Consider the following 22,707-nt stretch of genomic DNA (forward strand, 5'->3'; position numbering starts at 1 on the left):
GGGTATGTTTATGTATATCACACATTTACCTTAAATAGATCTGCAGGCACTGGCAACAATTCCTCCTCATCTTTTAATTTGGCCAGAGATTTCTGCCATTCTGTTGCATTCTTTAACTCCCGCACAGCTGTGGAAATAAAGAAAACATAAATATATATAAAACACACTAACAAAGGGCAGAATTATAATATGTATAATGTGTTAAAGATACATTTCCTGCAAGACAACAAATTGCAGTAAACTGGTACCTAGTGGAGGTCGAAGTTCATAGCCCTGTTGAGTTGCCCAACCAACTTCATGGAGAAAAGGATCCAAGTAATATAACCACTCGTTAAACGGCTCAGGATCTGCCAATCCCTCATACTGCAGCTTCAGCCTGCCACCAATATTGTCTACTACAGTAACCAACCATGCTCCTAGACAATCCTTGGCATCCTGAAGTTCCAACCTTGAGCCTGGTGCAACAAGATCCAGTGGGTTCTTTCCTCTGTGAGGCTGTACATTCAGAGAAAGGGGGAGATTAAAAGGCAACAGTAAGACAGAATCTTTAGAAGCCACACAACTGCAATTACAATATTTTTGTCTCTACAGTTGGCAGTACTTTGCAGATTTTAATCCTTTGAAAAAAGAATGGCCTGAAGCAAATAACTCATGCTGAACAGCACACAAAAAAGGAAAGGGTGTTAAGTCTTTAATTTACAGTACTGACTGTCATGGAAACAATAGCATGTAGCTGCTTCAAATAATAAAAAACTGTACTAGGTGTTTTTTAGTGTTGGGGCTGATTCTGTATCATTTATCATAACGAGAGTAAGGTATGAAAACAAAGATGTTATACTGCCTATGTCTAAGTATAGAGACAGCTTGGGCTACTACCACCAAGCTTTGGTGTGCCCCAGCTTTAGCTTTTAGTTCTGTCATACCTTTATATTTCTAGTAAGGCTGACAATAATATGGTATGTTTTTACATAGTGAGCATGTATTTTTCAATCTTCATTATCTTCACTTTGGGACAAGAGGTATACAATATTCGCCAATCTGCATAACGAATTACATAATTTATGTAAATTGTGACCGCTTGACATCCTGTGCTTTGATATAAGTAGATGTGATTGTTTTCTGTATTATTGGGGACATTTATATTTTCTAGGAAGACGTGAGAAGCAGGTTGTAGGCGGGAAAGGGCATAAAGCACAAGCAAACATTAACAAGCAAGAAAGGCTTAATGAAATTGTGAAGGAGGGAAGACCGACTATCCCTTCAACAATGTCACCTTTTTGGTAGAAATGGAATGTGCAAAAGAACGGAAGGAGTGTGAATGAAAGGAAATGACTGCAAAGGATGGGAAATCTTGAAGAACCGGTGGACAGTCTAGTCTGGAGAAGAAATTGCAATCACTTTGTTATATTACTACAGATAGATTTTCTTAAAGTCAATATGATATACAAAGGATTTCAATGTTCTAAAGGAAATCGTTGTTTTATCCTTAGAGAAAAATATACCAGTGAAAAACTATTTATTGTCTCTAAGAATAATATTGTAAAGTGCATAAATTACTTTCGAGTCAAAGAAGTACGATAAAATCCATATGTAAGTCAATCAAATACTTTTCCCCATAAAATCGGCATAACTACTCCAGAGGTTTGTGCTTGTGGGATTTTTGTTTATTAAATTTGAAAGTATTTTAGATTGCAGATTCAAGTTGATACTTTGCTGGGGAATATATGATCAAATACTAATAACTCAATCAGTATTATTAAACAGGGATAATGAAGAGGAGCGAATGTACAATCAGGGAAGTTCTTGACCAAGAAGGGTGCCGAAAGGAAATCTAGAATAGATCATTAAAAAATATTGCAAACTAAAATGTATGAGAGTTTCCAACAGTAAAAGGAATAACCATAACACTCTAAAAAAAAAAAAAAGGCCAACTAATTTGAGAAGTGATAATTTGCCTTATCCGTGTGGTCACCTGAAATATTCGCCTTTTGGTAGGCCCCATATTTTGGATGGCTTTAGATCTCTATGCACTATACCCCTGCTAACTTGTAGTAAAATGCCTGTGCTTCCCAGTAAAACATTGTTGAATTGACAGATTCCTAATTTATATATTCACTTAGTGATAAGATCCTAGTATGTGGGACAAGGAGTTCCCAGGGCAGTCAAGTAAGTTAAATACCACTAGTGGACTACATCACCTATTGTGTCTTTAACTACAGTAGCAGCGCATGGATGACTTCTGGCCTACCCCCTTAGCTGGATTGTAGCAGTGCAAAACATGCACATCAAACTGCCAAAATAAACCTTTTTGACAAGTAAAAACCTCCCTCTTAAATATTAGTAAGTCACCCTTTGTCAGCCTGTAGCCGACAAGGTAGGGTCCATTGTACTTGAAAACATGATATGCGGAAAAATGTATACGGCCATATGCCTACAGTGACAAGGCCACTTGAAAGCTCTTTTCACTATTGCAGGCCTACCAGAGCACTGATTAAAATACTAATACTGAGTCTAGCGAATGGGACTATCTAGGAAAATAACAAAACACCTATTTTAAATAGTTAATTTAATGGTGAAGTTGGAATTTTAATAAATATGAAGGAAAAGTAACTTTCATAAAGTTACATTTTCCCTGCCTGAAGTTCCTTGGGGCTAATTTGAATTGCCTCTCCAGCTTCTCTCACCCACTGATAAGCCTTGAATAGGGGGAACAGCATTTACCCTGCAGGTAGGTAACAACACAGTCGTTACAACGACCGCGTTGTTATCAAGCGTGCCTTTACAACGCAAGTTGTTCTACGACTTGCGCTAGGTGGCGTGAAACAACAGGGAATGTGTTGGATTTGAAATCCAACACATTCCCTGCTGTTGCGCTAGCTGGAGTAGGAATAGTAATTTATACTATTCCTAAGTCCAGCGAGCCATCTAGTGCAAGTCGTAGAAACGACTTGCGTTGTAAATGCATGCGTGGTAACAACGCGGTCGTTGTAACAACCGCGTTGTTACCTACTGCGATATAATAAGTGGCGTTGCAACGTCACATATTCCTTGAATAGGTGTGAAAAAGGTGTGAAACGGCTCCCAGTATCAAACAATGGGCCGACCTTAATGAGCAGAGAAGAGTCCTCAAAATTTCACAGAATATGCCAGGTGAGGCTGTGGGTACCATTTTTAACACTACTATTTCAATTCCTGATAGAGTGTTAAACTCCGATTGACAGGTCTGCTGCGTTCAAATATAATATTAAGGGATCACATGAAAGGGAGAGAACAGGATGGCAACACAATTCTTGTGTATTCTCTGTCTGGTTGCTGAAGAACTCTCCTTTTCTCCTGCCAGATGTCTGTCTCTGGGTTTGCTGTCAGTACAGTACCTTCTCCAAGCTGTATTTTAGTGTTAGGTGAAGGAGGACAAAAGGATTACCATAGTACACACCCCCAACCATCAGAACCCATGTTTAGTGTGGCTGGAGACTGTCCCCATCCTGAAAATGCCCTGACATATGCATTTTGGGCCTGTGTGCAATAAGGCAAACAGGAACTACTGAAAAGGTGGATACCCATGAGTTTTTATCCCATTAGTTAGGGAGGTGCCAAGAGTTACCCCACCAACTAGTTCATGCCCGGCATAAATGTAGCATCACCAGGAACCCACTTCAGGACACTTTCTAGACCCACAAAAGATTAGAAGCTGTCTGAGACCTGAGTGAAGACCTGCTCCTTCTTGTAACCAGGACAAAGATGTGGGGTCAGTTGGCTGACCTGTGTGGCTACAGCGAGACAACAAGCTGCAAAAGGCCTTTTCTGGAAGTACCCAGCTGACCAGTGGCTACTGGACTTGAACCAGACTCTGCTGTTGGCCTCTGCCTGACACACCGGGAGTTTGTAAGTGCCTTCCTAGAGGTCATTAGGCACTTTAAAAGTGTGCTCCTGTGGTGGAATGGGACTTAAAAGACTAAGGGTGGCATTTAGACATCAGCAGACCGGTTACTCCGTCACAACGTGGACGGATATCCAATCTGCTGAAATCTAAATCTCATAGGAAATGATGGGATTTATTATTCAGCGGATGGGATATCTGTCCCTGTTGAGACGGAGTAACCCATCCGCCGATATTGCGGGCCTTAAGTTGGAAGGTAAAATCTTTTCCCAGGCTAAATCTCATTAGTGTATCCGACCCATGCTCAACTGCTGTCAGCCTCAAATTGCATCTAGGGCCCGGTCTTTGGCTACTATTCACTATCATGGTTTCGTTGATGTATTTATTGCCATTTCTACTTAAAACTTTAAAAAATCATATCTCTAGGTCCCTTTATTGGATTGTTGTCATGTTGGTGTCATTTCATTCATTATGTTTTACTCTATCTTTTCTAATTCAGTTTGGGATTATTATTGTGTTGCATTTTACTTTATTACTGTTTTGGCCTTGCATAAATACGTTATACATTGCCCTACAAAAAGCCTGCCATAGCTAACAAGGGTTTGAGCTCAGGTTCATTTAGTGACTTTGAGAGATCAATCTGACAAGAATTGCGATTATTCCTTAAAGTGGGTAGTGACCCACCCCAAATAATAATCCAAACTCTTGCAGCAATATTCCGAAAAATAAGCTTAAATCTAAAAAAAGAGTCACAATTGGTAAAGTATTGCAATGGGAGCCATTACCAGTGAGATTGAGTCTGTGGAGGAGAGACTAGGGGTCACAAAACGAGCATTACGCAATGGTACATTATTGGAGATAGAGCCTGAGCCTGTCCCTGCACTGGAGTGCACATGAGATAGCGCCCAACCGAGGAACGCTGATCAACTTACATGCGTCACGGAGCCTAATGCTTATTTATTCATGTAGAAATTCCAATAACACCAGTGTTATTCAACACGGGGGGTTTCTAGATATCGTCTGCCCGCCACCGTCGAAAAAATCGAAGGCATGCAGCAAGCTTAAGAAAGACGTACTGCCCCCGGTAACTCGGAAAAAAAAAACTCTGGCACCCCCCTGAAGGAGGACAGCAAGGGCATCAGATCCAGATTCTGTTGCAGGGCCTGGAAAGAACAAGCCCTCTGGGGACTCACTGCCACCTACATACCTTACTAGCTCACTGGAGGCAGTCTTGAAGTTGCTACTGGATCCTCTTTTAGGGGTGTTGAATAGTATTGATGTGTCCTTAAAAATATTAATCAGCTCAAGTCTCTCCAAAACAACCTCCGGATTGAGTACTGTATCTAATCCTACCACTAGTCCTGATGTACCTCCCTCTTTGGCACCATTTGTGGAAGATTGTCGGGTCAACACTATTGATACTTTATCACGCTTGCCCAAGCCGCAGTTAAATGGAAACCGTGCACTAATTGGGAGTCAGACGGACACAACAGTAGCGCAAAGGGAGAGTAGCAGGTCCAAATTAATTGATAAACAACGTAATAATCATCTAGTTGGCACTCGGAAAAATCATGAGAGAACACTCCATCTCCCCCCTGAAGCTACACCACATGTAATTGTCCTTAAGAATGTGCCATCTCTGACATCCAACAAGGAAGAAGATTGGGACATGTTAAAGAACAAACCTGTACATTGGCTGGCGAAAGCAGCGGATTGGCCAAAAACCGATGCGTTGTATTATAACAAACAAGGAGGAACGGGTGTCATGGGTGGGTTCACAGATAAAAACAGAGTAAGGTGATTGCATCGTCGTGAAGTTTAGGACCAGGTCACTTGTTCACTGTCTTATGGATAGGCTTCTTTGGTGCAACAACGCGAGTGGTCCCATTAAACCAGTACCATTGGGGTAGTTTTACAAGCCGCAAGGATATATGGGACATGGACCTGCACCTATAGTTGCCAAAAAATTGCATGATTTTGCAATCCCAACCTCAAACTGGTTCTCACCCCTAGATTATGTGGATTGCCTACATTCTTCAGACACAAATGGTGCTAGACATAATAAGCACGATTTAAATATATACTGTCCAATGTACATGCATGTGGCAAGGATAATACAACACTCCCTGACATGCCCCCACGTTGTTAGTTTTAACCTCCTTGCCCTAACAGAGCCCTCTCTATCTCTACCTAACGTCAAGTCACAAGGAGAGTTGGCTCAATCTGTGGCCCTAACTGACGTGGTCATGGCACCCCAAGACGGCTGCGAGTCAACTGCCCACTGTACAGAGGGAGTGCCTGGTAGCCACAATAGTATTAAAGTCTTTGGTAGTCTGTTCTGGAATATTGCGGGGTTAACGAATAAGTTAAAATCTGAACAATGGGTTGATTTTATTGAAAAATATAGCATTATAATGTTTGCAGGAAACTTGGATGAGAGAGCCTGCTTATATAATGGTTATGCCTGTATTCATACTCCAGCTAATATATCCCTAGGTGGACACGCCAAGGGAGGATTACTAACCGTGGGTTCAACAACATGGACTGGTAGAATAGGTAAGACTCTGCTTTATTCAGCACATTTCCAGATTACCAACATCCTTTTAAAAAAAATTTAACTTTGATTCTTGTCAACTTTTATCACAATAATTTTAACATTAAAAACACCGACATTGCTCAAGAGTTGGAAAATACACTGTGTAAACACATCCAGGAAGTAGATATGGATTCTGTAGCCCTCTTGGTGGGGTGTGGGGGAGGGGGGGGGATTTTATTTGTAAATTATGCCCCCTATCAAAACAGTCTGCATGTCATTTAGTACGGTGGTTGTCATTTTTATCATAACCCCTGTGGGAATATTTTCAATTCCTTATTGTCAAAATTCTCACTTTCCCTCACTCTCGACTTTACTAACATGGACGATACTGAGTTAGTCCCATATGTTGGGAGAGGAAAAGGCACTTTAATTGATTTAATTTCCTTTTCTGACTATCTTAAGCCCCAAACCGGGACCTTCACCATACATAAAGTCTTCTTTAGTGACCATTATCCCCTATCACTGGAGCTAGAAATGCAAAGTGACAACCAAAGTACACCTGTCAAATCATGTCCAATAACCCATGATAAAAAAAGGGGTTACTTCGCAAGTGGTCCACAATAAATCCTGACTTTGTCTTACACCAGATTATAACATCCAATCTGAAACAAGTCCTTGACTGTCTGGAAGATAGTATAAACTCCGCAGGCATGTTAACATCTTTGCGGCAATAACTGAGACTGTTAACATTTTATTAACTTAATCACAACATGAGACCTTGGGCAAAAAAAAAAAAGTGCTTTAACAGTGACTGTACAAATTCCCATAATAAACTAATTAAAACATTAAAGGTAAGACCTCGAGACAAACTGAAGGTAAAAAAGTCACGTATTGAATACAAACAGGCATTAGAGAAACGCAAGCTAGAGATTAGACAAGAAGCCTGGGAACAACTCCATGTAGCCTGCCAGAGCAGAGATCCCAGACTATTCTGGCACACTGTCAATCAGGACTATTTTAACAGCTATAACAATGGCAACATTGATGCCACAATAATGACTGAAATCTGGGTAGAACATTTTATTGGCTTGTACAAATATGACAGTGAGCCCTATTCTAGTGCCAATTTTAAGTATGGGGTATCAACCTTGGAACACCCGACACTAGATGAGATTGAAAGGGCCCTAATCCAGACCGTGAAAAATAAGGCCTCTGGCCTCGATGGTATCCCCGCGGATCTGTTTTTAGCCAACCCACCCTTGTGGCTTCCGTTGTAAACTAACATCTTAAGCTGCTATGCGTCCCAGGGCCCCCCTGCCTCCTGGAGCACCGTAATAATAGTACCTATTTTAAAAAAAGGAGACAGGTCGGACCCCAAATGTTATAGGCCCATTTCTTTAATAGATTGTACTTGTAAGATTATTGGTAGGGTAATACTGGAGCGGTTGGAGGCCTGGGTAACAGATAGTGGGAAGTTCAAATATTCAATACGGCTTTAGGAGAGGCCTGGGCACGGTTAAACAATGCCTCAATCTGCACCTGGTCATAGGCAAATACACTTTAGCCAAGCCTGGTTCCCTTTACCTCGGGTTCATGGACCGGACGCCTGCTTTTGACTGGGTGCAGAGAGGAATGCTCTGGGAAAAGATGCTGAACATGGGCCTCGATTCTCCCATTGTGCATTTTTTAGCAGCTATGCACCAAGATGTAACGGGGCGAGTTCGTTATGGAGCAAGTGGCGAACTCACGGCACCAATAAAAATTAATCGCAGGGTTCGCCAGGGTTGCGTTCTCGCACCCCCCCTTTTTTTTTTGCCTGTATATAAATGATCTAGAAACTTACATTACACAGGGGAAAGTGGATGCTCCCCTGATAGGTCGCAGGCCGTTACCTGCATTGTTATATGCAGATGACTGTGTTTTAATGTCCAGAACTCAGGTGGGGCTGCAGAGGCTTTTAACTAGGTTTAACGATTATATGAATGACCTTGGCCTGAAGACTAATGTAGGGAATTCTTACACCATGGTGTTGGGTAAATCCCCCACCGTTTTAAAAACGTGTTTTATAAATAATGAAAAATTCACCGATGTCCCGACATTTTCTTATTTGGGAATTCTCTTTGACCATAAAAGCACTTGGCATCACCTAGTAGAATCAAGGACTAGTGGTTTTAATCGAAACCTGGAGTCGATTTTTAGATTCACCAAAAAACTAGGTTCAAAACCTGTTAATGCACTTATTAATATCTATAAAACCCGCTCATGGGCCGTCACTTTGTATGGTGCTGGAGTTTGGGGATTTTGTGACGCAGAGGGCCCAAAAAGAGTAGAGAATATGTTTTTGAAACGTCTGTGGACGGTCCCCAAAAGCACTGCTGCCGCCATTTGTCATAGTGAACTTGGTTTAACTCCTTTGAATTTTGGAATACAATTAGCCCCACTATTATTATGGCATAACATCTGGGCAAAGGAAGAAGCAGTCCTAAATCGTGCTGTTATTTTAGACTGTTTAAAACTGGAGTGCGTGAAAAAAATACCTTGGCTTAGTCATATAAAAGACCAGCTAGAGACCATGGGGCTGGCTGATTGTTTTCACAATCCAGGGAATACTGCTAAGTTGTCAAAAGTAAAGCTGGAAAGAGATTTTTCAACACACTTATATTTGAGTAGAGGAATCCGGGAGATGGCAAAAAAGAGGGTTGTAGAACACTCATTGTTAGTCTGTACTCCAGGCCTTGTGCCTTATCTTACTTTGTGTTTCACTCCCGCTAAATTATTTTATCTTATAAGGTTCAGGTTTGGCATTTCACACTTTTTGGGCTCATATCCACGTAATGTACACTGTGATGTCAAATTGGACCTATGTCCATGTGACTCAGTCAGTCCAGAGCACCTTACATTTTATGTTTTTCTGTAAACTTTATATCGTTCCAAGGTGTGCCTTTTTAATACCTCTTTAAAAATGTTTAAACACAAGACAGTGTCGGGCTGCATTATATCACCTCCAGCTTTTAAAAGGTGAAATTACTTGTCTAATGATTTATAGGTACATCTCTTCGGCCGTGCGGTTACGGGACATTGTCGGAAAATGACTATGAACTCATTTACATTTTGTGCCCGAGTTTTTAAGATGCTTCCCTGTGGAATTAATTATTTAGGATATCGATATTTTGACAATTGAAACTGGTACTGATTATGGTTATCAGATTCTTGTATTTATATCTGTAATCTTTGTCTGAAATGTTCTTTTATGATGCATTCCTTTATGGCTGGTATACAGCCGAATAAAGACTTTTGATTGATTGATTGGTAAAGTATTAGAAGAAGGGCAGTGTGAAGAGGATAAATCCATACCAACTTGCAACTTTTCAGGATGTTGCAGTTTAGCTTGTTATATATACCAGTTATACAGGTAGTGGTGCAGCACTGAGTAAATCCTTTTCCTGCATATTTAAGTGGAGTTAGCAAAAGATGTTTAGGAACTGCCAGTTTTGAATACTATGAAAAAGTTGGTGCCTTGAAAGAAGCGTAACTTCAGCGCAAATAGATGCTATATCGGAAATGCAGAACTATTGACTATGTGCCACCCATTGATTGCTCTTCCTTGGGTTAGGTTACTATTGGTGAAGAATGGTAGATGGGTGGATGACTTAAAAGTGCTTATGTGGCAATTAGCTAGGGTTAATGAAATGGATTGACCTGAACTGTTTAGGAATTTAAAGAAGATTGTCTAAATGAGCTTTGGCTACTGATGTGGATATAAAAAGTAGTATTTCTACTTTGCAACATAAAATTTGGCACGGCTCAGTATTTAAGAAGAATATGAAATGATTATTTGTTATGTATTGGTCAATATTGATTGCTGGAGGAAAATCTGGAAAAGGTAGGGTTATTATAGATTGGGCTCCAGGTTTTATGGTATTCTTTTTTTCACATTTTCATCTGTATTTATCCATGGTTTTTTTTGGCCATCTTACGGTTATTTATCCATATTTGTTTTGTGTTTTGAGAATAAATAAATCTGTAAAATGGTATAATTTCACAAGTATTTAACTATTAGATGTGCACTCATATTTTGATGCATGTCACACTTTAGTAAATTAAGCAGCCAAATATGACAAAACACTACACTCACAGGTAAGTATTAGCATAATATACAAATATATCTTAACATATGCCTGTATTTCAGGAAATCCTGTCATTTTTTTAAACTGTTCATGATGTCTACCTGCTCATCTGTTGGCCTGCAATTCATGAAGGACAGCTTGGAGAGCCACTCGATGAAGCACAATTGTCTGTATTTTTCCACTTTTAAAAATAAATACAGATAGGAAACACATTGTTTTCGGTCTGCACTGATCAGTAAAAACGCAAAACTGGAAGACTTAATTATAGATTACCTTATTATCAAGGGCATTTGGTAATAGGAAATGGCAAATACCTTAACATGCATATTATTTTGGTCCATTTTTTTAATGTCAAAAGATTTTATTGTATTTTTTATATTGGTATCTTTATAAGATTTTATAATTTTGCTTTTCTAAAAATATATATTGAATGGTCGAATTAACTTTGATAAAATAGTAATAACATTTCCAATCTGTTAAGGAGTCTTTAAACATAACTGTAACAATAAATTCTACCAAAACTAAATGTGGAAAGCAAGCCAAAGGAAAATAACTTTCTATTCATGGACAACTTGCCACTTCACAAAATGGTTGGCTCTTATACAGCATAGGGTGCTGTACTAAATACAAAGATCATTACTCTTATTCAATTCAATTCAATCAGCTTTATTCGGCAATTAAGACATAAAAGCACATTTACAAACATTACTGACAATTATATAAATTACCTAAAAAGATAAAATTCCAATTAAATTTTTAAACGTCCGTCAAGCTAATTCTTCCTTTTAAAAGGATGAAAAATCGCAGTCATTAGAATAGGACCAGCTCATATCAGCTTAAGTTGCACAGGGGATAACATAATATAACTTTATGGTCGCATTACTTTAGTTGCCTACTTATGATAACTGCAGCAGGTGGTGTTAACAAGATACGGTATTGTTTGTGGGGAAGGAGTTTACATCGTGTCTCAAAGCTTTTGATCTTATGCCCCAGGCCCACCCTATAAACTTAGCCACTGCTATACAAATCGGGGGTGCAGGATCAGTGCACAGAATGCGAAGGGCGATGGCATATCTTCTGATGCCCAGAGACTTACAAATTGGTTTTATCCATTTTTTCCGAGGTGTTCCATACATTGGACAAAAGAATAGTACATGTCCTATGTTCTCGCATTCTTCTACGCATCTATAACACCTATCATTACTAGTACCTGGTCCCCCCCATCTAGAAGTAAAATCTGCAACGGGTAATGTACCCACCCGCAGCTGAAAGTATAGCTTGCGATCTGAGGTTTTTTCAATAATGTCCCAAAACTTCTCTTTGAGGGGTTGGACTTTTAACTCAAGGAAGCGGGACGTTAGGTGGGTGGAAAGGCCTTGGGCAGTTTCCAGTTTGTAAACCCATTCCCAGTACATCATTTGCAACTTTTCTTTGGAAGGGAAAACTGCACATGCAGGGTTTTTCCAAAGTTCGATCAGGCCTATACTACCCAGAAGGGATTTTATCTCAAGCAACCAAGTTATTTTTTGGGACCTATCGGATTCTATTATATCCACAAAGCCACTCCTATAATGCATGAGTTCGTCTGTGCACCAAAGTCGACGCCAATATAATATTGGACGTAACCTCGCCAGATGTTCCAAGGGTTTTTTGCCAAGAACCAATAATAGGGGACGCAATGGCGTGCTAGGAGGAAGATTTGTGACTTTGCGAAGAAAAGCATTTTCTAGAATCTTCAGACTATTCAAGTTGCCAAAGCCCCAGAGCTCAGCCCCATAGAGGCATGAGCCCAGGACCATCGTTCCATAGATTTCTAGAACTGGAGAAATTGGCTTAGTGAGTGAGTTTTTGAATCTGGATAGGAGAGCCCCTGATTTTTGCTTATGTTGTAACACGGCACGGTCTAGTTGGCAACCCCAGCGCATGTCTTTTTGTAATGTTATCCCCAGATAAGTAAATGAGGTAACCTCCTCCAAAGGTAACTTGTTCATGTATATTTTCCCTTTGAAGGATTTTGATCCGTTAAATGACATGAATTTGGTTTTTCCCGTGTTAACTTCCAGACCCCTTACAGTGCAAAATTCTTCAAAACACCGGAGGGCCTTCGATAGGCCACTGGGGGTCTTCGAGATAATCAACGTGTCGTCCGCAAACATGAGGATAGGGATGCGTACACCGGCCAAAGCAGGTGCATCGGTCGGGGTCAGTGAGAGGCGACCGGCCACCCCGTCGACAAAGAGTGAGAACAGGGTTGGCGCCAAGACGCACCCCTGCCGCACTCCCCTGCCGACCGGGAAGTCCTCGGTCACCTCCCCCATGCCCCCCCACCGTACCCGGGCAACATTTTCCTCATGTAAGCGGACGATCACGGAAAGAAGCTCAGGAGCAATACCCATTTCCCCCAGAACCTGCCAAAGCCTGCTCCTTGGAACCAAATCAAAGGCTGCTTTTAGGTCCACGAATACTGCGTAAAGGGCACCTTTCCCCAAGACCACCGTCTTCCAATATAAGTTGACAAAACGGAAGACTTGGTCAATTGTACTTATCCGGGAACGGAACCCTGCCTGCATTGGGCTCAAGATGTCATAATCGTCAATCCAAATTTGGATTTTATAGAGGAACATGCGGCCTATGATCTTTTGGATCGAGTCAATTAGACTAATTGGCCTATAATTACTTGCACTTGTTTTGTCCCCCTTTTTGTATACTGGGACGATTTCAGCACCCTTCCATGAGCACGGGATATCTGCTCCCTGAGCAATTGCATTTGCAAGTTGCATAATGTAACAAGACCAGAGACTTCTGCCATTAACAAACATGTCTGCAGATCATTACTCTTATTCACTCCAGCCGAACCCTTAATAGGAAGTATCTGTAGATTTGGCCAATATTCATTAACACTGCTTCAGAGGTGCGGTGGGCTAACTTTCTCAGCAGTCCTATAGGGTGCCAAATAAGTGGTAATTTACAAGCCCGGATTCCACAAAAAAATATATTTTAAGGTGGTCTTAGGTAAAAACAATGCAATTGTTAATATCCCTATAAAAGACAGAGTTACCTTATACTATTTGAAAATAGTGTTATCAATGGATGGTTCCAGTACACTGTCAAATACACGTTTATGTATTCACACCTTTACAATCCAATATGAAACATAAATTGTGCAAAAATAATCGCATTCAATTAATCAACACAGTTTAATGCTTGCAATAATAGACAATGGATGCATGTATTAGTTCCTAATGTTTTCGATTACAGACGAGGTGAATGCATTAGTTCTTCTTTAGGTATTCCATATATCATGTGTGGATGCAGGTTTTATTCTTACACACAGGTTAATGTTTCTTCTGATGCACAGGTGCAAATATTAAGGGAACTATTTTTGCACAATGTATGTTTGATATTTAATTGGAAAGTTGTGAATATATAAACGTATATTTCAATAAACTAAAACTCTGTTGGTGAATTTTCCTTCACAACTTTGGCCTCAACTGAGTTACTTCTAAACACTAATTTAAAAGTCAATACAATTTGCATTGGAAAACATGCATCTCCCCAACAAAACCACCATTTCCAGTTTTTGTAAGTAAAGACAAGCACTCACGCCCTCCAGAAGGTTGGCAGGAGCACTGCAAGCCCCACTCAGCGTCTGCTGAAGGAATTCTTTCCAGTCAGAAATCTTCTCCTTGATCCCTAAGTGAAGGAATGAAAACAATTACTTGTACTGGCGTTCAGGCTGGTGCATGAACAATTGCAGCACCTTATAACCGATTTACTTAATGGTCACAGTGTTGTATTTTAAGTCAATATCAGCAAGTTTAAGCACTGAGTAATACCAAACACGGTCCTCAATGCTTCACTGCACACAATAGCCCCAATACCTGGCAACCACACCCAAGCAGAACCACAAGAGAAACAAGCATTTGCAATGCAATAGGTCTCGCATTTATAAGAGTTTGAGCTATTGGCATTGTAAAATTACAATACCTTTTATTTATGTTTTGGTTTTAAAACAAATAAAAGGCATTGTCATTTACAATGTCAGTAGCATAAACTCGCATAAAAGCAGTGTGTGGAGTGCAGCAGTGTGCGGCGTGCAGCAGTGTGCGGCGTGCAGCAGTGTGAGGCGTGCAGCAGTGTGAGGCGTGCAGCAGTGTGTGGCGTGCAGCAGTGTGTGGCGTGCAGCAGTGTTGTGCGGCGTGCAGCTGTGAGTAATGCAGCAGTGAGCAGCAGTGTGTGGCGTGCAGCAGCGTGTGCCGTGCAGAAGTGTTTTGTGTAGCATTGTGCGGCGTGCAGCAGTGTGTAGCGTGCAGCAGTTTTTCGTGTAGCAGTGTGCGGCGTGCAGCAGTGTGTGGCGTGCAGCAGTGTGTGGCGTGTAGCAGTGTGTGGCGTGTAGCAGTGTGCAGCAGTGTGAGGCGTGCTGCAGTGTGCGGCGTGCAGCAGTCTGAGACGTGCAGCAGTGTGAGACGTGCAGCAGTGTCGTGCAGCATGCAGCAGTGAGTAATGCAGCAGTGTGCAGCAGTGTGTGGCGTGCAGCAGTGTGTGGCATGCAGCAGTGTTTCGTGTAGCATTGTGCGGCATGCAGCAGTGTGTGGCGTGCAGCAGTGTGTGGCGTGCAGCAGTGTGTGGCGTGCAGCAGTGTTTTGTGTAGCAGTGTGCGGCGTGCAGCAGTGTGCGGCATGCAGCAGTGTGTGGCGTGCAGCAGTGTGTGGCATGCAGCGGCATGCAGCAGTGTGTGGCGTGCAGCAGTGTGTGGCATGCAGCAGTGTGCGGCGTGCAGCATTGTGAGGCGTGCAGCAGTGTGAGGCGTGCAGCAGTGTGAGGCGTGCAGCAGTGTGAGGCGTGCAGCAGTGTGAGGCGTGCAGCAGTGTGAGGCGTGCAGCAGTGTTTCGTGTAGCAGTGTGAGGCGTGCAGCAGTGTGCGGCGTGCAGCAGTGTGCGGCGTGCAGCAGTGTGTAATGCAGCAGTGTGTAATGCAGCAGTTTGTGGCAGCGTGCAGCAGTGTGCTGCGTGCAGCAGTGTGCTGCGTGCAGCAGTGTCGTGCAGCATGCAGCAGTGAGTAATGCAGCAGTGTGCAGCAGTGTGTGGCGTGCAGCAGTGTGCGGCGTGCAGCAGTGTGTGCCGTGCAGCAGTGTTTCGTGTAGCATTGTGCGGCATGCAGCATTGTTCGGCGTGCAGCAGTGTTTTGTGTAGCAGTGTGCGGCGTGCAGCAGTGTGTGGTGTGTAGCAGTGTGCGGCGTGCAGCAGTGTGCGGCGTGCAGCAGTGTGCGGCGTGCAGCAGTCTGTGGCGTGCAGCGGCATGCAGCAGTGTGTGGCGTGCAGTAGTGAGTGGCGTGCAGCAGTGTGTGGCGCGTAGCAGTGTGCGGCGTGCAGCAGTGTGAGGCGTGCAGCAGTGTGCGGCGTGCAGCAGTGTGCGGCGTGCAGCTGTGTGCGGCGTGCAGCAGTGTGCAGCAGTGTGTGGCGTGCAGCAGTGTGTGGCGTGCAGCAGTGTGTGGCGTGCAGCAGTGTGTGGCGTGCAGCAGTGTGAGGCGTGCAGCAGCGTGTAATGCAGCAGTGTGTAATGCAGCAGTGTGCGCAGCAGTGTGTGGCATGCAGCAGTGTGTGGCGTGCAGCAGTGTGCGGCATGCAGCAGTGTGCGGCGTGGTTTGTAAACAACAAGAAAAGCGGACATCAAAGGAAGGGTGGGAGGGAACGAGCATATGGGGTGTGAGTTATAACGAAAGTTAATTGTTGTAAGAGGGGATGCAGGAAGTGAGGCCGAGCGCGCGCTGGCAAAAGCAGTCTGCTGCTTTCAAGTCCGATGCCAGATGCCAGCTTCGCGCTTGAATGCCTCAGATGCACTGGCCATAAACCGCATTCCTAAGGTCTTGTGCCCCATACCAAATCTCTCTGAATGCGTGAGGCGGCGCACGTGCAGGAAGTAGCTGGTGGCAAATGGAATGCGCATGGTTGTGCGCGTAACCACCACCCAATCCGCCTGGGAAGCCTTTGGGAGCATTTTCTGAAGCCCCTACATAAGTCTCGCTGCGCGATCGCTTACGCGATAGCCAGGCGAGACCTAAAAACCACCAACAATGCCTGGCCTGGATACAAACTTATTTATGTCACACCTTTAGAATTTATATATGGGCCTCGAGGCTGCAATTCTCCTTTCTGGAGGGACTGAAGCCTCCCATTGTTTTCAAAGAAATACATTTTGAAAAGCTAGCATTGCACACTAGTTGTGAATACATAACATTATTTTTCTTTTTCCGCTCCCTATTGCACGTAATAATATCATTTGCAAGCGTGAACATTTTTCCAGACATGTTTTATAGGAGTCTATAGGTTTGAGGGTCTATAAGTCAATGACAGTTTTGCAGAAAAACAAGGCGCAAAGATGTCACCACAGACCTCGCTTCTCACAAAATGAGAAGCGTGTGTGTTGAACTGTTCTGTGCAGAATAGCTGGCCCCAGTGCACCAGGTCCTAATATGCAAGCAGCGCAGTACAGCTGCATACCTGAGGTCTAATACGCCTGCTTGCAGAAGATGGTCTGTTGATTCTGTGCTGGTAAGGGGATGTATGAGGTTAATTACAGGGAGCACACAGCTACAAGTCTTGTACGTCATGAACTCAGTCGTATTTATCTAAACAGTCTTTAAAGAGTACTGAGAAACTACAGGCCGACATGCTAAACAGTCAACACTTACAATTGTTACATTGTACTTGTTCGTATTTTTTTGCAGTTGTATACAGCGCAAACTTGGCAACATGGCATTCGAGCAGTTTACAAGAGAATCAACCAGATTAAATTACACTTTATGGGCCAGATTAAGGGATCAGTGGACATGTTACTCCATCACAAACATGACGGATATCCTATCCACCTTATTACAAGTGCATTACAATATTGGCCAGATTTAGAGATAGTTGGACTTGTTAAACTGGTTCTAATGAGGTGAAACTTTTTTTTTAAGCTTTTCATGACGCTCATGTGCTCTCTGCTCAGCTACTGCTTGTGGTTGAGAAGAAACTGCCCGAGAGCTCACATAACCTCAGATACGATAATGTCACATTAACCGGCTTGCAATATAGAGACAGCACTACTGAAAACTACAAAGGGATAAATATAGACTTGCAATAAAAACAGTGGCATGGGGTAGCGAGTAAACTTTCCACAGGGTTTCCATTCTGAAGCAACATGGGAGCTGCATGCACTGGATACAGACAACCATGGCCGAATCCCTATGTATTCATTGAAGAGGCAGGCGTCGCACCTGCAGCATGCACAATATACAGCAAGCCATATAAATGATCTTAAAAGTTCAGAAGGGGGATGAAGATTAACGCACAGGCATGTACGGGGGTAACAGCTACTGTAAATAATCTTTAGGGACAACCCAGACGAAAGAAAAGAACAGTCCCCAGGTAGCCAGTATACAGCTCTATTTCTTTTTTATTGCCTTTGTTATTTTATATGAAAAGACTAAAAGAATAAACGACATCAACAGATTAACAGTGCAGCATGCTCCCCAATACACACATGCGATTACAGGCCACGAGATGCTCAGGCCGGGAGGGACCGAGAGGTGTCATCCATCTAGTTACTTTCCCATCCATTACATCGTACATTGGCACAGATCTGGTCCCCCGTGTAACTGACTATTCTGTATCAGATTCCCCCTGGAGGTGGGAGGCTGCATCTCCCCAAGCCTGTTACTCACTGCTATCAAATGTTTCCATTCTTCTAAGGGGACCCCTCATCTTCTGCAAGGGGCACCTATAGTAGTCTCAGTCCTCCCCCTCCGCTCTCACCCAATGCTCCACCGTCTCACCCCATATCTGCAATTCATGCTCTGTGTTCTCGTCAGTCCTCATTCTTTTCAGCCTACACTTCTCTACTACAGCCCATTCCTGTAGGTCTGTCCACAATCTCTCCTGTGGTGGTGGGGGGTTTGTATAATCTAATGAATTGCAAGGCGCCGACTGGCTAGCACGAGCCCCAGTAAAGCAATTCTATGGCTCATATTCCTCCCCGTTTTGGGGATCGGCAGAAGGCCAAGGGGGTAACGGCGAGCCATTATCTCTAGCCCGGCTACACTGACCCTCCAGAGCTTCCGCATCACCCTAGCCCAGAAGGCTTAAAGTTCGTAGCATTCCCACACCACGTGGAGAAAATTAGGTGGGTTCGCACTACATCTGGCGCACCCGTAAGTGCCGTCAGGATGTATTCTATGCAAAAGCTGGGGCCTGAGATCAGTGTATATAATAGACCTGTGAGAGCTTAAAACATACAGTACTGGCGGTGTCTTTCACATGGGCACAAGCGCCCTTCCACTCCCCATGAGTAAGTGGTTTGTCCAGATCCGCTGGCCAACTATTGCGGACATATGCAATGTGCCCGTCTTCTTTCAGTGCCACATATAGTTGGAACATGAGGCCCTCTGTTAGAGCGCGGGTCGAGTATGACACTTAAGAGTGCGGCACTCTTTTGGCCCCACCGGACCTACCAGACTGTACGGTAAAGCTTGGCGTAGTGAAGGAATTTATCCGGACCTACCCGGAACAAAGGCCCAACTTGCTCCATAGTCACAAAGGAGCTGTTCATGTATAGGTCTCAGCAATCCGACATCCACCCGCTGTCCAGTGGGATATGTCCATCAATGATTGCAATGATTGCATTTGCAGAAAAGGTTGCAACCACGAGAGGGGAGAATCTTAGCAAACAGAGATCTACCCAAAACTTGTTTAACTGACTGTTCCCACACCCTGGCAGCGCCCGCGCATCAACAGACAGGGTAGGTCACAGTCTTCCACCAGGCCAGCCAGGAGACCCTTTTCATAGTTATTACCATCGGCACACCATAAAGACATGCACCTCAGAAGCCCAGCCATGTAATACACTGCATGTCCAGGAGTCCCAACCCATCATCCGCCGGGTCTAGCTTGAAGCTATCCCATCTGACTCTACTCCTCTTACCTGCCCACACCACTGACACCAGAAGGCTATTGAGTTTTGTGGACAGTGATTTTAGTTGATCATGGAGGGAGTTCTGTATCGCGTATACACACCGGGGCAGCAGCAGCATTTTACTCAATGCTACCCTGCCCATCATGGACACCGGCAGTGTGTTCCAGAACTGTATGGAAGCACTTCGATTATCAACAACCCTGCCCATGTTGAGGTCATACTGAAGGCCTGTGTGAGGTGCTACCTGTATTCCCAAATATATTTACTTTTCTGTTCCGAGGGCAAACCCCATTTGGAGAGATCAGATCGCAATTGTGCTGCCATGCCTGCTAAGCAAAAGAGGATTGTCTTGAGCTTGTTGATACACAATCCAGACGCCAGCCGGAATTCCTCCATTATGCCCAAAAGCACCGGCAGCGAGTCCTCTGGTCGAGTAAGCTAAATGAGGGAGTCGTCAACATACATTTAGACAACATGGATAGTGTCCCCTACACTCATCCCCTAATCTCTGAGACTGTCTCAGGCTTATCGCCAGCAGTTTTATAGTCAAGGCAAAAAGGAGCGGGGGCAGGGGATAACCCTGTCGTGTACACCTCCCTATGTGGAGACTGAAGGACGCTACGCTCCTCGTCGATACCCTCCCGGTGGGTGCTGTATACAACAGCTGCACCCAGGAAAGGCAACCCGGCCCCAATCATATACACCTCCAACAGGTACTGCCAATCTAGGGTATCGAAAGCTTTTTCAGTATCTAGTGCCACCTTTATGTCTGTCCCCTAAACAGAATGCATTATATACAGGCGCTGGAGGTTCATGTGCATACCCCATCTCGGCATAAACCAATATTGGTCGCCTCTCACCAGGTGTGTCACTACACGCCAAAACCTCGTCACCAGCACCTTACAAAGTATCTCTGTGTTCACATTCAGCATGCACAACGGCCTGTAGTACCACAGATCCCTCGGATCCTTGTCCGGCTTAGGGAGCATCATAAGGGCCTCACATATAGACAATGGCAATGTTCCTCGGCGCTTGGCCTCCAAAAACGTCTCCAGTAGCTTGGGTATCAGTAAATTGGAGTAAGCCCGATAATACTCCACCAGTAGACCATCAGGACCCAGGCACTTCCCATAGCCCATGTTGCATACGGCTGCTTGTATTTCCTATGTCCCAACCACCCCCTCCAATTCCTTCCTCTGGGCCTCTGTAAACCGGGGCACAACCACAAGCTCTAGGAAGCATCGCACCCCATTCATTGTTTCTCCAGCCAGCACCCTATACACCTCCACAAGGTGGTCACTGAAGAAAGCATTTATTCCAAGCTGGCCCACTATGGGAGTGCTGTGCATGCGGGCCAATGATAGAATGATAGGACTGTCTGGATGTCTTCCTTATAAAGGGGGTCCCCCATCACCTCCGGCCTGATTTTAGAGCATTGTCCCCTCAACTAACACTAACAGTAAAAGCCCATGGTCCGACAGGAACCACACCAAATGCCGAGCCCTTTGTACATGTATCACTCTGTCATCTGCACTAGGAACCTATCCAATTGTCTGTGTGCACCATGTGCAGGGGTTAAACAGGAGAACTCAATAACATTTGGGTGAAGCTCCCTCAAAATGTCTTTGCAATTCAATCTGTCCATCGTCTCCCACAGCTTAGCTGTCCTATTAAGCGTAGTCCCAAGTCTAAGGGGGTGTCTATCAAGAAGGCCGGCAAGCACACAGTTGAAGTCGCTATCCCCGATAATGGGCATCTCCACATACGGGAGCAATTCCCCTCCCAGCGAACAGAAAAAGTTCCTGTCATCCATATTAAGGGCATATACATTGAGTAAGCACATTTCCACCCCGTCCAACATCCCATATACCAAAACACATGGGACATTAGGCGCCATCCAGATCAAGACCCCCTGTCATTGCTGGAGTAAACAGAGGACTACAACTGACCCCTCCATTTGTTTTTCAATTTCTCCCCCTCAGTCAGCTACGTTAACGTAATAATTGCTAAATGGACACCCTGCCTCCACAAATAGACATTCTCTCTGTGTCATTTGACAAAGGTGGTCAAGTCCCCTCAAATTCTAAGAGACCATACTCATGTGTTCTAACATGATATCAGCGGTGTTTCCCCAAACCCTCCAGCCCAAATGAGTTGCTCCTCCGCACTCGGCTCTGGCATTCACGACATCTGCATCGCCCTTGCACCCCCCCCACCCCCCAATTATGGGGCGCAGTACATCATTACGCTGCATGAACCAAATAATGTTTAACCCCCACATGACCCTCCCTGGGTTAACACTCACAAACCAGAACTTAGTCTCCCCACACATACCAGACTTTGAATGTGCTAAACTAAATGTGAGTGACTCCTCAGTGTGTGGCGGAGTCAAGCCCCTTCACCTACTAAATAACTAAATAGTACTGTGGGGGCCAGCGATACGTCAAGACCGAGACCCTTGAGTGAGTGGTCCGAGACACACCCTAACCCCTACTGCCCTCCACTACAACCGCTGCACACAGTTGCCAGCAGGTAGTTACCTCACCTCACCCCTTCACAGTCCGAATCTCGGCGTACTCACCGCACAAACGGCAAATAGGTGGGAAACTAGAAGAAAGTCGAGAAGAAAAGGTAGAGAAAAGGAAAAGGAATACAGGTGTCTCAAGGGAACATCCACCACCCTACCGCTTGCAGTCGCTCAAGGCACCACTCATTGCTTCACGAAAAAACACACTAACCCAATGTGGCATCATATGCAGGCCCTTGCAGGAGTCTTTGTAACACCCCTCAGGGTCGTAGCGTCCTAGGACTCGCAGTGCTTCTCAGTTTCACAGCGCTTCCCCGACCCTCGCCTCAGGGTCTACGTAGCAGCGTGTCTTCCACCATGTCCGAGCCACGCTCTGCAGAGGTCGTGGACATGACCGTCTCCATGAGGGCTCTAGCTTCCTCCCTTTCCAGTCACTTGTGTTCCACGTCAAGGGTACTATCTTGCCTCACTACCGCTCAGGCATCCGAACTCGACTCCCTCCTGCACCTGCAAAGTTGCCTTCCAGATGATCCATTCAGACATGTTCTGTTGGATTAAGTGCGGGCCCCACCGTGGCCTGGCACCGGGAAATAGCCATCCCACTCACCTCTAACTAGAACGACACATCTTCAGGCATTACGAAAAAATGTGAGCGCCCCTCATGGACAGCTTTGCGTGGTACTCA

General features: G+C 44.2%; 1 protein-coding gene across 2 annotated transcripts in view; it reads right to left on the reverse strand.

Moving 5' to 3' along the window:
* SFMBT1 (Scm like with four mbt domains 1) overlaps window positions 1–22,707 on the reverse strand; it is a 482,765-nt gene that overhangs the window by 183,339 nt on the left and 276,719 nt on the right. For both annotated transcript variants that reach the window (XM_085624542.1, XM_085624541.1), the window contains 3 exons: window positions 14,148–14,236; window positions 249–495; window positions 30–127 (listed from right to left, as the gene is read on the reverse strand). In XM_085624542.1, the coding sequence (XP_085480668.1) occupies window positions 30–127; window positions 249–495; window positions 14,148–14,236 (434 nt within the window). The remainder of the gene's footprint in view (window positions 1–29; window positions 128–248; window positions 496–14,147; window positions 14,237–22,707) is intronic.

This window comes from Triturus cristatus, chromosome 9 (genome assembly GCF_964204655.1).
Source record: "Triturus cristatus chromosome 9, aTriCri1.1, whole genome shotgun sequence".
NCBI classification, from domain to species: domain Eukaryota; kingdom Metazoa; phylum Chordata; class Amphibia; order Caudata; family Salamandridae; genus Triturus; species Triturus cristatus.